Below are 13,630 nucleotides of genomic sequence, written 5' to 3'. Positions count from 1 at the left end.
GCGGCTTTTGTTCTTAGCAGTCTTCTGGCGATACTAAAAACTCGATCAATGTATACCGCCAGAATACCGCTGAGATATGGGCGGTAGCGGTAAATATGGAATTTCTAGCCGTATGTAACTATATACTTTTAGGGAGGAGAGGTAGGCAAGCAGGTTACAGCAGTAATTTACACCAAGGACAGAACCAGGCAGCCGAGAAAGAGAGGGAGAGGATATCGGTCAGGGCCACCAAATTAAGAACTGTGGTGCAGTGCTAAGAGAAGTTAACTGGAGGTGCAAGAAATTATAGGCAGTACCTTTGAGAATGACTTGCTTCCACTCAAAGTGAGTTCTCAAGTGGCCAAGAAAGTAGCTCTGATGGCCACATCAGAGTCGTTGCAGGCGCTTGGCCAATGGCAAAGATAGGAGTTCGGAGAGGCGGGAGTTCGGGCGGCAGTTCGGAGAGGCCAATAAAGGCCAGCGAGACCAGGAGTTCGGAGAGGCAGGAGTTCAGGCGGCAGTTCAGAGAGGCCTATAAAGGCCAGCGAGACCAGGAGTCCCGGGAGTTCGGGCGGCAGTTCGGAGAGGCCTATAAAGGCCAGCCGGTGCAGCTGCAGCAGGGAGGCAAAAAAGTAGAAAGAAATCGAAAGGTGACATCACAGCCAAGGGGGTTGGTGATTGGCAAGTAGTTTTTCTTTTTTTTTTCTTTATCAGTAAGTAACCTTTAGCATTGTTGCCAATTTAAGTTTATCAAAGGGTTAAGTCATGGCGGGACAGCTCGGACACATGTTATGCTCCTCCTGTACGATATGGGAAGTCAGGGACGCTTCCGATGTCCCTGACGACTACGTGTGCGGGAAGTGCATCCGCCTGCAGCTCCTGACGGGACCGCATTGTGGCACTGGAGCTGTGGGTGGATGAACTCTGGAGCATCCACGATGCTGAGAATGACATGAATAGCACGTTTAGTGAGTTGGTCTTACCGCAGGTAAAGGGTACACAGCCAGATAGGGAATGGATGACCAACAGGAAGAGCAGTGGAAGGAAGGTAGTGCAGGGGTCACCTGCGGTCATCCCCCTGCAAAACAGATACACCGCTTTGGGTACTGCTGGGGGGATGACTCATCTAAGGAGGGCAACAGCAGCCAAGTTCATGGCACCGTGGGTGGCTCTGCTGCACAGGAGGGCAGGAAAAAGAGTGGGAGAGCGATAGTGATAGGGGATTCAATTGTAAGGGGAATAGATAGGCGTTTCTGCGGCCGCAACCGAGACTCCAGGATGGTATGTTGCCTCCCTGCTGCAAGAGTCAAGGATGGAACGGGTGCAGGACATTCTGAAAAGGGAGGGTGAACAGCCAGTTGTCGTGCTGCATATAGGTACCAACGATATAGGTAAAAAATGGGATGAGATCCGACAAGACGAATTTAGGGAGCTAAGAGCTAAATTAAAAAATAAGAACTCAAAAGTTGTAATCTCAGGATTGCTACCAGTGCCACGAGCTAGTCAGAGTAGGAATCGCAGGATAGCTCAGATGAATACGTGGCTTGAGGAGTGGTGCACAAGGGAGGGATTCAAATTCCTGGGACATTGGAACTGGTTCTGGGGGAGGTGGGACCAGTACAAACCGGACGGTCTGCACCTGGGCAGGATCGGAACCAATGTCCCAGGGGGAATGTTTGCTTGTGCTGTTGGGGAGGAGTTAACTAATATGTCAGGGGGATGGGAACCTATGCAGGGAGACAGAGGGAAGTAGAATGGGGGCAGAAGCAAAAGATAGAAAGACGAAAAGTAAAAGTGGAGGGCAGAGAAACCTAAAGCAAAAAGGGCCACATTACACCAAAATTCTAAAGGGAGAAAGTGTGTTAGAAAGACAAGCCTGAAGGTTCTGTGCCTCAATGCGAGGAGTATTCAGAATAAGGAGGACGAATTAACTGTGCAGATAGCAGTTAACGGGTATGATGTAATTGGCATCACGGAGACATGGCTCCAGGGTGACCAAGGCTGGGAACTCAACATCCAGGGGTATTCAACATTTAGGAAGAATAGACAGAAAGGAAAAGGAGGTGGGGTGGCATTGCTGGTTAAAGAGGAAATTAATGCAATAGTAAGAAAAGACATTAGCTTGGATGATGTGGAATCAGTATGGGTGGAGCTACGGAATGCCAAGGGGCAAAAAACGCTAGTGTGAGTTGTGTACAGACCACCAAACAGTAGTAGTAAGGTTGGGGACAGCATCAAACAAGAAATTAGGGATGCATGCAATAAAGGTACAGCAGTTATCATGGATGACTTTAATCTACATATTGATTGGGCTAACCAAACTGGTAGCAATGCAGTGGAGGAGGATTTCCTGGAGTGTATTACGGATGGTTTCCTCAACCAATATGTCGAGGAATCAACTAGGGAACTGGCCATCGTAGAGTGGATGATTGTAATGAGAAAGGACTAATTCGCAATTTTGTTGTGTGAGGTCCCTTGGGGAAGAGTGACCATAACATGGTAGAATTCTTTATTAAGGTGGAGAGTGACACAGTTAATTCAGAAACTAGGGTCCTGAACTTAAGGAAAGTTAACTTCAATGGTTTGAGGCATGAATTGGCTAGAATAGACTGGCAAATGATACTTAAAGGGTTGACGGATAGGCAATGGCAAACATTTAAAGATCACATGGATGAACTTCAGCAATTGTACATCCCTGTCTGGAGTAAAAATAAAACGGGGAAGGTGGCTCAACCATGGCTAACAAGGGAAATTAAGGATAGTGTTAAATCCAAGGAAGAGGCATATAAATTTGCCAGAAAAAGCAACAAACCTGAGGACTGGGAGAAATTTAGAATTCAGCAGAGAGGACAAAGGGTTTAATTAAGAGGGGGAAAATAGAGTACGAGAAGAAGCTTGCCGGGAACATAAAAACTGACTGCAAAAGCTTCTATAGATATGTGAAGAGAAAAAGATTAGTGAGGACAAACATAGGTCACTTGCATTCGGATTCAGGTGAATTTATAATGGCAGACCAATTGAACAAATACTTTGGTTCTGTCTTCACGAAGGAAGACACAAATAACCTTCCGGAAGTACTAGGAGAAGGAGGAACTGAAGGATATCCTTATTAGGTGGTAAATTGTGTTAGGAAAATTGATGGGATTGAAGGCCGGTAAATCCCTGGGGCCGAATAGTCTGCATCCCAGAGTACTTAAGGAAGTGGCCCTAGAAATAGTGGATGCATGGTGATCATTTTCCAACAGTCTATCAACTCTGGATCAGTTCCTATGGATTGGAGGGTAGCTAATGTAACACCAATTTTTTAAAAGGGAGGGAGAGAGAAAGCGGGTAATTATCAACCGGTTAGCCTGACATCAGTAGTGGGGGAAAATGTTGGAATCAATTATTAAGGATGAAATAGCAGCGCATTTGGAAAGCAGTGATAGGATTGGTCCATGTCAGCATGGATTTGTGAAGGGGAAATCATGCTTGACAAATCTTCTGGAATTTTTTGAGGATGTAACTAGTAGAGTGGACAAGGGAGAACCAGTGGATGTGGTGTATTTGAACTTTCAAAAGACTTTTGACAAGGTCCCGCACAAGAGATTGGTGTGCAAAATCAAAGTACATGGTATTGGGGGTAATATACTGACGTGGATAGAGAACTGGTTGGCAGACAAGAAGCAGAGAGTCGGGATAAACGGGTCCTTTTCAGAATGGCAGGCAGTGACTAGTGGAGTGCCGCAAGGCTCAGTGCTGGGACCTCAGCTCTTTACAATATACATCAATGATTTGGATGAAGGAATTCAGTGTAATATCTCCAAATTTGCAGATGACACTAAACTGGGTGGCAGTGTGAGCTGTGAGGGGGACACTAGGAGGCTGCAGGGTGACTTGGACAGGTTAGGTGAGTGGGCAAATGCATGGCAGATGCAATATAATGTGGATAAATGTGAGGTTAACCATTTTGGAGGCAAAAACACGAAGGCAGAATATTATCTGAATGGCGGCAGATTAGGAAAAGGGGAGGTGCAACGAGACCTGGATGTTATGGTTCATCAGTCATTGAAAGTTGGCGTACAGGTACAGCAGGCGGTAAAGAAGGCAAATGGTATGTTGGCCTTCATAGCTCGGGGATTTGAGTATAGGAGCAGGGAGGTCTTACTGCAATTGTACAGGGCCTTGGTGAGGCCTCACCTGGAATATTATGTTCAGTTTTGGTCTCCTAATCTGAGGAAGGACGTTCTTGTTATTGAGGGAGTGCAGTGAAGGTTCACCAGACTGATTCCCAGGATGGCAAGATTGACATATGAGGAGAGACTGGATCAACTGGGCCTTTATACATTGGAGTTTAGAAGGATGAGAGGGGATCTCATAGAAACATATAAGATTCTGACGGGATGGGACAGGTTAGATAAGGGAAGAATGTTCCCGATGTTGGGGAACTCCAGAACCAGGGGACATAGTCTTAGTCCTAAATGGCCTACCCCTTATACTGAGGTGAGGAGAAACTTCTTCATTCAGAGAGTTGTTAACCTGTGGAATACCCTGCCACAGAGTTGTTGATGGCAGTTCATTGGATATATTCAAGAGGGAGTTAGATATGGCCCTTCCGGCTAAGGGGATTAAGGGGTATGGAGAGAAAGCAGGAAAGAGGCACTGAGGGAATGATCAGCCATGATCTTTTTGAATGGTGGTGCAGTCTCGAAGGGCCGAATGGCCTACTCCTGCACCTATTTTTCTATGTTTCTATGACAAAGCAGCTGTAAAAATATCCAGGGGGAGAAGACAGTGTTGGAACTCCAGGAAACCTGAAAGGGGGGAAAATTTTACTAAAAAAAAATTAGTTTTCGATGGAAAATTTGGTCCTTACCTGTTACAACCTTAAAAACCTGTTCCCCATTGGGCATAGCCTGGAACTACATGCAGCCTGAAAACTTTTTGTTCCCAAATACAGCTAATAGGGTCACACCATGATGAAGTGTTATGTGACGAGCGAGCTGAAATAACTATCACAGCATTCCCTACAGGCATGACAGATGTACGTAAATATGGACAGCTTTGTAGAGCTTTTTAAAGGTTCTTGGACAAGAAACTAATTCGGCAGCAGTCAGTATGTTCGAGCAATAGATCAAGATTTATTAAGCTTACAGCGTAATGTACTTAACAGCAGCCGATAGTTTAACAAGTAGCTCTTGCAGTCCTGATTCCCTGGAAACTCTCGGACACAGGGGATGTTGTCTTCGGTCTGTTCTTTGTTCTTTCAGCAGTCCCTGTGTAAAGCTTATTCCTTGAGTATCGATGCTTTAACCTATTTCTTCTCAAAGGTTTACTTGGCCAGTGTCCATTTATGGTTTTTAACAAAATCACTCTTTTTAATTGGTTCTAATGATCAAAAACCCTTGTCACTCACAGCAAGGTATCATCCTGGCTACGCTTGCCCCCCAGTATTTTTCCAAAAACGTACTGTCCCGGTATTATGTTTGCACATCGGAATTTGTCTTATCTCTCTTGCGACTAGCGGTACCAAGGGGCCTCTTTCAAGCTATCTCACTTTAATCTTTCAAATATTAGTTTTTGTGAAATGATCACGAATTTCTACTTTACATTTATACTAATTGTTTTGTTAGACAAACCCTAATTTCTACTTTGCATGTTATTGAATCATTTGACCTTCACTAGCAGCCTGTGGCTGCTTGTCTGGCTGTGTTAGTTCAAAAGCTGCTTTGAATCTATGTATATATGATTTCTATCTGCTACAAATTTCTAATTCTCAAATACCAGTCCTTCTTACATTTTATATATTAGTTCCCATTAGATAAGGTTGACATAAGAGGTTTCAATGCAATACATGCCCCTCTTACTGGATTTAATATATAAGTGATAAATATTATGTTGAAAACCTGAAGTGTGTCAAATATTTCCATTATAATTTCCTCTGTCCATATTTGTAATGGAAACTGCCAATGTAAGTTTGTCACACTGTAGGTGTACCTGAGGTTTCGCCTCAGCTTTGTCTCCAAGCTCCTCAAACCAACTCTACTTCCCAAATTGCAGTAAGTTTTCTTAAGGAATTATATAGAAATAAGGACAAAAGTATGACTTCAAAATGGTGACTAAATTACGCAAGCATGCCCTGGTTCAATTCTCCCTTGCCCTCTCACCCCCTCCCCTTACCTGAAGACTAATCTTGGTCTTTATTCCCACGTGCAGCATCACAGGAAATTGACTAGTATATAATATATACATCTGAATAAAATGGCCCTGAAATTCTGAAGTCCCGTGTCCGTATGAAGTTTCTACGGACCTGGGAAGGCATCGGAAAAGCCGGTTTTCAGCGTGCAATGCGCATGCGCTGAAAACCGGCTTTTCCGATCTGTCAAGTTTCTGGCTTGACAGATCCTCCGTATCTCGGGAGCGAGGACACTTGCAGGGCAAGATTTCCGATTTTTACGAATATCTTGCCCTGCAAATGTCCTTTACAATCTCGCGCCTAAAAAAAGCAGGCATATAGCCTACTTTTACAGGAGTAAGAGTTTAAAAACATGATTAAAATAAAACATTTTAAAACACGTTTATGTTAAAACCCTGCCCACTCAGATAATTTTATTTTAAATCCTAACCCTAACTTTTTAAAAAATCGGGAATTTTTTTAAATTTAAAAAACGTGTAACATTTTTAATTTCTATTTATTGTGTGAGGTATTTTTAAAATGTTTTGTATTGTGTTTGTGCGTTTTGGAATTTTTCTCATTCATAGTAATAGAAAATTTGGAACTTACGAATCTCCTATTACTATGAATGAGAAAATACCTACCTGTGATTGGGTGTCCAGGCCCACGTGACTCCTGCGGACGTCCTGACGTGCACGCGCTGCGCGTCGTTGAGAGAGGAGGCCTGTGAATCGGAAGTGTGCAGCAGCTCCAGGTAAGTGTGCAGTTTATTTCTATTTTTTCAGAATTTACCCGTGGGAAGCCCTCCTCGGAATTTCAGGGCCATTATATATCCAAATCAATATTTAATTAGAAAATAAATTATATTTAAGCAATACAGTATGGAACATTTTTGAAAATTTGAGTCTTTCTTTCTAGAACATTGTTATCTTCCCAAAGTTTACTTCAATTGTGAAAATGCACAAGAAGGTGAATATGGAGCAGCTTGTGCACCAACATGTCAGATGCTTGCTGCAGAAGGCCAATGTGTAAGTGGAAAAATATAGCAACGTTTCTGATTAAACTACCAAAAGTTGTCCTTGTACAATTTATTGTACATTTTAAGTAAATCATTTTCAAATCTAATTTGCTTAAATTTCCTCAGTTAGCAACAAAATGTGTTTCTGGCTGTATATGTCCGGATGGATTGGTGCTGGATGAGGGGAAAGGATGTGTTCACCCTGACAACTGTTCATGCGAATACAGTGGCCTTTCATATGAACGGGGTGAGGTAATTGTGAAGGATTGTACAAAATGGTAAGAAACTTTACGCTTGTATTTCCTTCATGACCAAATAACTGTTCTAAAAAGTGGACCAATGTAAATGTAAGAAAGTTATTTAGGCAAACACAAGCAGCCATTTTGCGCGCGCAAAATCCCACAAGCAGCATTGAATGAATGAATGAAAAACAGTTGATCTGTTTTTGACAGTCTTGATTAAAGTAGGAATGTTGGCTAGGGCCTCCTGCGCTTGAACCAATGCAAGGATATCATTAATAACCAGGTGATAAAGACAGAAATGCATGCGAAGTAACAGTCTAGTGACACAGGTCGAGCTTAATCACTTTGAAGTCATGAGGAAAGCAGGTTGTATTAATTGTTTGTCATTTAATGTAATACAGTTACATAAGAACAATACAGTTATTAGACAATATCATTAAAGCTTGTTGTTTAAAACCACTCGGGCCTGAATCGGGGATGTTACGGTTGAAAGACTTGCGTTGCGATAGTAACTATGGGAAGAAATTTGTTAACAAAAGTCATTTAAAAAATATAATCAATTTCTAAAATTTGCCCATTATTAATTGATTTAAAAAAAAATTAAGATCCTAATTTCTCCCCGCACCCCCCTCCCCCAAAGGTGTGTTATCCCGTCTCTGTGGCTAAACCCCGTCCCCCAGTATAAGCACTCTGTATGTCCAGAGCCCATGTTTTTTTCTGATACTGAATGCTGAGGAGGGTCAGAGAACATGCTTGAAAGGGGAAGCCTGGAATTTTTTTTAAGACAAATGCTCAGGGAGGTGGGGCAAAGAAGGATATACAGATTGCATTTTGCTTACCTGATAGGGGACATCTGTTGTCCCCTATCCTCCATTGGGATCGCCTACCCACTTCTTCCTCCTCCTCCTACTGAGGTATTTTACCATCTCCTGCAACCTTCACTGCACCCCCCGCCCCCACACACACTTTTTTGGCTTCTCCCATATCATCACACCTCTGCTTGTCCCCTTCCCTATCATTTCCCTGATACTCCCCTTCCCCAGCTAACTTTCCACTTCCTGCCTCTCCTCTTCCACATCCCTATACTTCTTTCCTCTCCCCAACTGCCACTCCCTTCTTCTCTCCCCTCGCTCCCCTGTCCTTCTGCACATTTCTCCTCCCCCACTTTATCTCCTACACCACCCCCTTCCACCCTTTTCTCCTCTCCTCTCTCCATCAATGTGCCTTCTTCTACTCTCCTCTCTCCTACCCTACTCCAATTATTCTGTTGCCCTCTAGCCCGGCTTGACCTAAATAATACATTGGTCTTGATTTCCCATATGTTACTGCATGAGACTGGCTTAAGTAATTGGATTGAAGCCAGACAAATCTCCCTAAAGGGTAATAAAAGAAGATGGGAAAGAAATTCAGAATGCATTGGTTAGAATTTTTGAAAGTATGCTGAATTTGGAGTGCCAGAGAATTGGAAAATAACTAACATTACATCACTGCTCAATGTAGGTAGGCCAAGGACAATGAATTGACATTGGTAACGAGAACATTGCGAGTCTGTTTTGAGGATGGAGTAAATGAGCTAGGAAGAGTATAAGCTGATTGGTGAGAATCAGTGCGATTTTGTGAAAATTAGCTCATGTTTAACTAATCTATTAGAGTTCTTTCATAGTCACTGAGGTGGTAGCAGATAATTAATGGCTGTCTCTAGACATGAATGTTCAGAAAGCAATGATTAGATTATGCACGAGCGATTGTCGGATAAAATTGAGGAATACTGAATTGAAGGCAGCCTCATGCCATGGATGGGAAAGTAGATGAAAGGTAGGAGGCAGAGATTTAGCATAAAGGGAACTTTCTTGGAATGAGGTGATGTGACAAGTGGTGATCCCAAGGGATTGGTTCTGCGGCTCCAGCTCTTCACGAAGTGAAGTTTTCTGATGGGGCAACCTTTCGGTATAAGATGCTTACATGAAATAACTACCATGTTATTTTAAGGCAGATAACAACCCAACTTGAGAATAGGCAACATTTTTAAAAAAATACTTCTTTTTGCATTTATATAGCACCTTTCACAACCTCAGGATGTCCCAAAGCGTTTTACAGCCAATGAAGTACTGTTGGAATGTGATTACTGTTGTAATGTAGGAAATGTGGCAGACAATTTGTACACTGCCAGCTCCAACAAACAGCAATGAGCTAATGACCAAATAATCTGTTTATTAGTGATGTTGGTTAAGGGATAAATATTGATCAGGACACCAGGGAGAATTTCCCTGTTCTTCTTTGAAATAGGATCTATTATGTCAACCTGAGAGGATCGACGGGACCTCAGATTAATGTGTCATACGAAAGAACAGTACAGAACTCCCTTGGTACTGCACTGGAGTTTTCAGCTAGATTTTGTGCACAAGTCTCTGGATGGGTCTTGAACTCACAACCTTCTGACTCAGGCAAGATTGCTACCAACTGAGCCACGGCTGACACTTTATCCAGCTGGCATATGATTCTAAGTTGGGATTAATAGTAAATTGTAGAAAAGAGAGCAGAAAATTGCAAAAGGAAATAGATTAAGCTAGTGGGTGGTATAATTTAATGTAACAAAGTGTGTGGTTGTAAACTTCGAACATAAGACTATCAGAGAGGAATTCAGCTTAAATAGCAAGGCCCAATCTTGACTACCTTGGCAAATCGTTACCGCCAGAACACGCCGCTGAAAATCGCCCCCATAGAAAAAAACATGGTTCTGCCATGGCTCACACAAGGTGCATTGACAGAAAAAGCTATCGGGGGCATCGCGCAGCAGATCGTAGATTTTTTTCAGGTAAATTTCGCGCGGAGTTGGATGGAGGTGTGGGAGATCGGCGATGCGCGCTTTGATGACATGCTTGGGGTGGTCGGCTGAGTGGGGCGGAAGTGGGGACCGCCCGAAAAATCCCCGAGGTGAATTTGGATTGTGGCGGCCAATCGACTGCAACGCAGCGGCTACTCTATTCCACCGCATGGCCGCCGCAAAATGGCGGTAACGGGCCTTATCTGGACCCTGAATTTTGGCCGCAACGGGTTTAGGATAGAGTCCAATGATCATTCACCAGGATGACACCTGGGCTGAAGACACTTAATTCTGATGAATGACATGGGTAAACCTGGAGGATGTTGAGCAGTGCTTAAAATAATGACAGGATTGATATGGTAAATTAGGAGACATTCTTCTCTCTGGTGGGGAAATCCAGATTAAGGAGACATTGAGGTAATTTTCCTTATTGTTTTCAACCAATTAGCGACCCTGGAATTGCGAAGGAACAATTTTTAGCGAGGAAACTCCGAAGTTATTTGCATCACTTTTGTACCTTTAAAACTCTTCCGCTGAGTTTCCTTAATTGTTTTGGTCCTTCCGTGATCCAGTGGCAAGTCCCCATTGGGCTTGTTTGCATAGGTGTGCCTGCTAGCTAGCAGTATTGGAGGCACAACATTTTCTAGATTTACTGCCCTGTTGCACCCTGGGCTAATTACACCCAAGTATGATGTGCAATTGGATGAGGTCCTACGAGACGAATTTAACGGGATGAGGTCCTATGAGATGAATTTAAGGAGCTAGGAGCTAAATTAAAAAGTAGGACCTCGAAAGTAGTAATCTCAGGATTGCTACCAGTGCCATGTGCTAGTCAGAGTCGGAATCGCAGGATAGCTCAGATGAATACGTGGCTTGAGTAGTGGTGCAGCAGGGAGGGATTCAAATTCCTGGGGCATTGCAACCGGTTCTGGGGGAGGTGGGACCAGTACAAACCGGACGGTCTGCACCTAGGCAGGACTGGAACCAATGTCCTAGGAGGAGTGTTTGCTATTGCTGTTGGGGAGGAGTCAAACTAATATGGCAGGGGAATGAGAACCAATGCAGGGAGACAGAGGGAAACAAAATGGAGACAGAAGCAAAAGACAGAAAGGAGATGAGTAAAAGTGGAGAGCAGAGAAACCCAAGGCAAAAAACAAAAATGGCCACTTTGCAGCAAAATTCTAAAGGGTCAAAGTATGTTAAAAAGGAAAGCCTGAAGGCTCTGTGCCTCAATGCGAGGAGTATTTGGAATAAGGAGGACGAATTAACTGTGCAGATAGCAGTTAACGGATACGATGTGGTTGGCATCACGGAGACATGGCTCCAGGGTGACCAAGGCTGGGAACTCAACATCCAGAGGTATTCAACATTTAGGAAGGACAGACAGAAAGGAAAAGGGTGGCATTGCTGGTTAAAGAGGAAATTAATGCAGTTGTAAGGAAAGACATTAGCTTGGATGATGTGGAATCAGTATGGGTGGAGCTACGGAATACCAAAGGGCAAAAAACGTTAGTGGGAGTTGTGTACAGACCTCCAAACAGTAGTAGTGATGTTGGGGAGGGCATCAAACAGGAAATTAGGGGTGCATGCAATAAAGGTGCCTTTAATATGCATATAGATTGGGCTAACCAAACTGGAAGCAATACGGTGGAGGAGGATTTCCTGGAGTGCATAAGGGATGGTTTTCTAGACCAATATGTCGAGGAACCAACTAGGGGGGAGGCCATCTTAGACTGGGTGTTGTGTAATGAGAGAGGATTAATTTGCAATCTCGTTGTGCGAGGCCCCTTGTGGAAGAGTGACCATAATATGGTGGAATTCTGCATTAGGATGGAGAATGAAACAGTTAATTCAGAGACCATGGTCCAGAACTTAAAGAAGGGTAACTTTGAAGGTATGAGGCGTGAATTGGCTAGGATCGATTGGCGAATGATACTTAAGGGGGACAGTGGATGGGCAATGGCAGACATTTAGAGACTGCATGGATGCACTACGACAATTGTACATCCCTGTCTGGCGTAAAAATAAAAAAGGGAAGGTGGCTCAACCGTGGCTATCAAGGGAAATCAGGGATAGTATTAAAGCCAAGGAAGTGGCATACAAATTGGCCAGAAATAGCAGCGAACCCAGAGACTGGGAGAAATTTAGAACTCAGCAGAGGAGGACAAAGGGTTTGATTAGGGCAGGGAAAATAGAGTACGAGAGGAAGCTTGCAGGGACCATTAAAACGGACTGCAAAAGCTTCTATAGATATGTAAAGAGAAAAAGGTTAGTAACGACAAACGTAGGTCCATAGCAGTCAGAATCAGGGGAAGTCATAACTGGGAACAAAGAAATGGCAGACCAATTGAACAAGTACTTTGGTTCGGTATTCACTAAGGAGGACACAAACAACCTTCCGGATATAAAAGGGGTCAGAGGGTCTAGTAAGAAGGAGGAACTGAGGGAAATCCTTATTAGTCGGGAAATTGTGTTGGGGAAATTGATGGGATTGAAGGCCGATAAATCACCAGGGCCTGATGGTCTGCATCCCAGAGTACTTAAGGAGGTGGCCTTGAAAATAGTGGATGCATTGACAGTCATTTTCCAACATTCCATAGACTGGATCAGTTCCTATGGAGTGGAGGGTAGCCAATGTAACCCTACTTTTGAAAAAAGGAGGGAGAGAGAAAACACGGAATTATAGACCGGTCAACCTGACATCGGTAGTGGGTAAAATGATGGAATCAATTATTAAGGATGTCACAGCAGCGCATTTGGAAAGAGGTGACATGATAGGTCCAAGTCAGCATGGATTTGTGAAAGGGAAATCATGCTTGACAAATCTGGAATTTTTTAAGGATGTTTCCAGTAGCGTGGACAAGGGAGAACCAGTTGATGTGGTGTATTTGGACTTTCAGAAGGCTTTCGACAAGGTCCCACACAAGAGATTAATGTGCAGAGTTAAAGCACATGGGATTGGGGGTAGTGTGCTGTCGTGGATTGAGAACTGGTTGGCAGACAGGAAGCAAAGAGGAGGAGTAAATGGGTACTTTTCAGAATGGCAGGCAGTGACTAGTAGGGTACCGCAAGGTTCTGTGCTGGGGTCCCAACTGTTTACACTGTACATTAATGATTTAGACGAGGGGATTAAATGTGGTATCTCCAAATTTGCGGATGACACTAAGTTGGGTGGCAGTGAGAGCTGCGAGGAGGATGCTATGAGGCTGCTGAGTGACTTGGATAGGTTAGGTGAGTGGGCAAATGCATGGCAGATGAAGTATAATGTGGATAAATGTGAGGTTATCCACTTTGGTTGTAAAAACAGAGAGATAGACTATTATCTGAATGGTGACAGATTAGGAAAAGGGGAGGTGCAACGAGACCTGGATGTCATGGTACATCAGTCACTGAAGGTTGGCATGCACGTACAG

The 13,630-nt window shown here is 43.6% G+C and overlaps 1 protein-coding gene across 1 annotated transcript in view; it reads left to right on the top strand.

The window, feature by feature from the left end:
• Positions 1–13,630, top strand: part of LOC139279609 (mucin-6-like) — a 288,296-nt gene that overhangs the window by 63,856 nt on the left and 210,810 nt on the right. The window contains exons 9-10 of the mRNA XM_070898725.1: positions 7,052–7,161; positions 7,278–7,429. Of these exons, the coding sequence (XP_070754826.1) occupies positions 7,052–7,161; positions 7,278–7,429 (262 nt within the window). The remainder of the gene's footprint in view (positions 1–7,051; positions 7,162–7,277; positions 7,430–13,630) is intronic.

The sequence above is a fragment of the Pristiophorus japonicus genome, chromosome 14 (assembly GCF_044704955.1).
Source record: "Pristiophorus japonicus isolate sPriJap1 chromosome 14, sPriJap1.hap1, whole genome shotgun sequence".
NCBI classification, from domain to species: domain Eukaryota; kingdom Metazoa; phylum Chordata; class Chondrichthyes; family Pristiophoridae; genus Pristiophorus; species Pristiophorus japonicus.
Note: the sequence above shows the minus strand (reverse complement) of the source record. Positions and strands in the feature narration are given on the sequence as shown.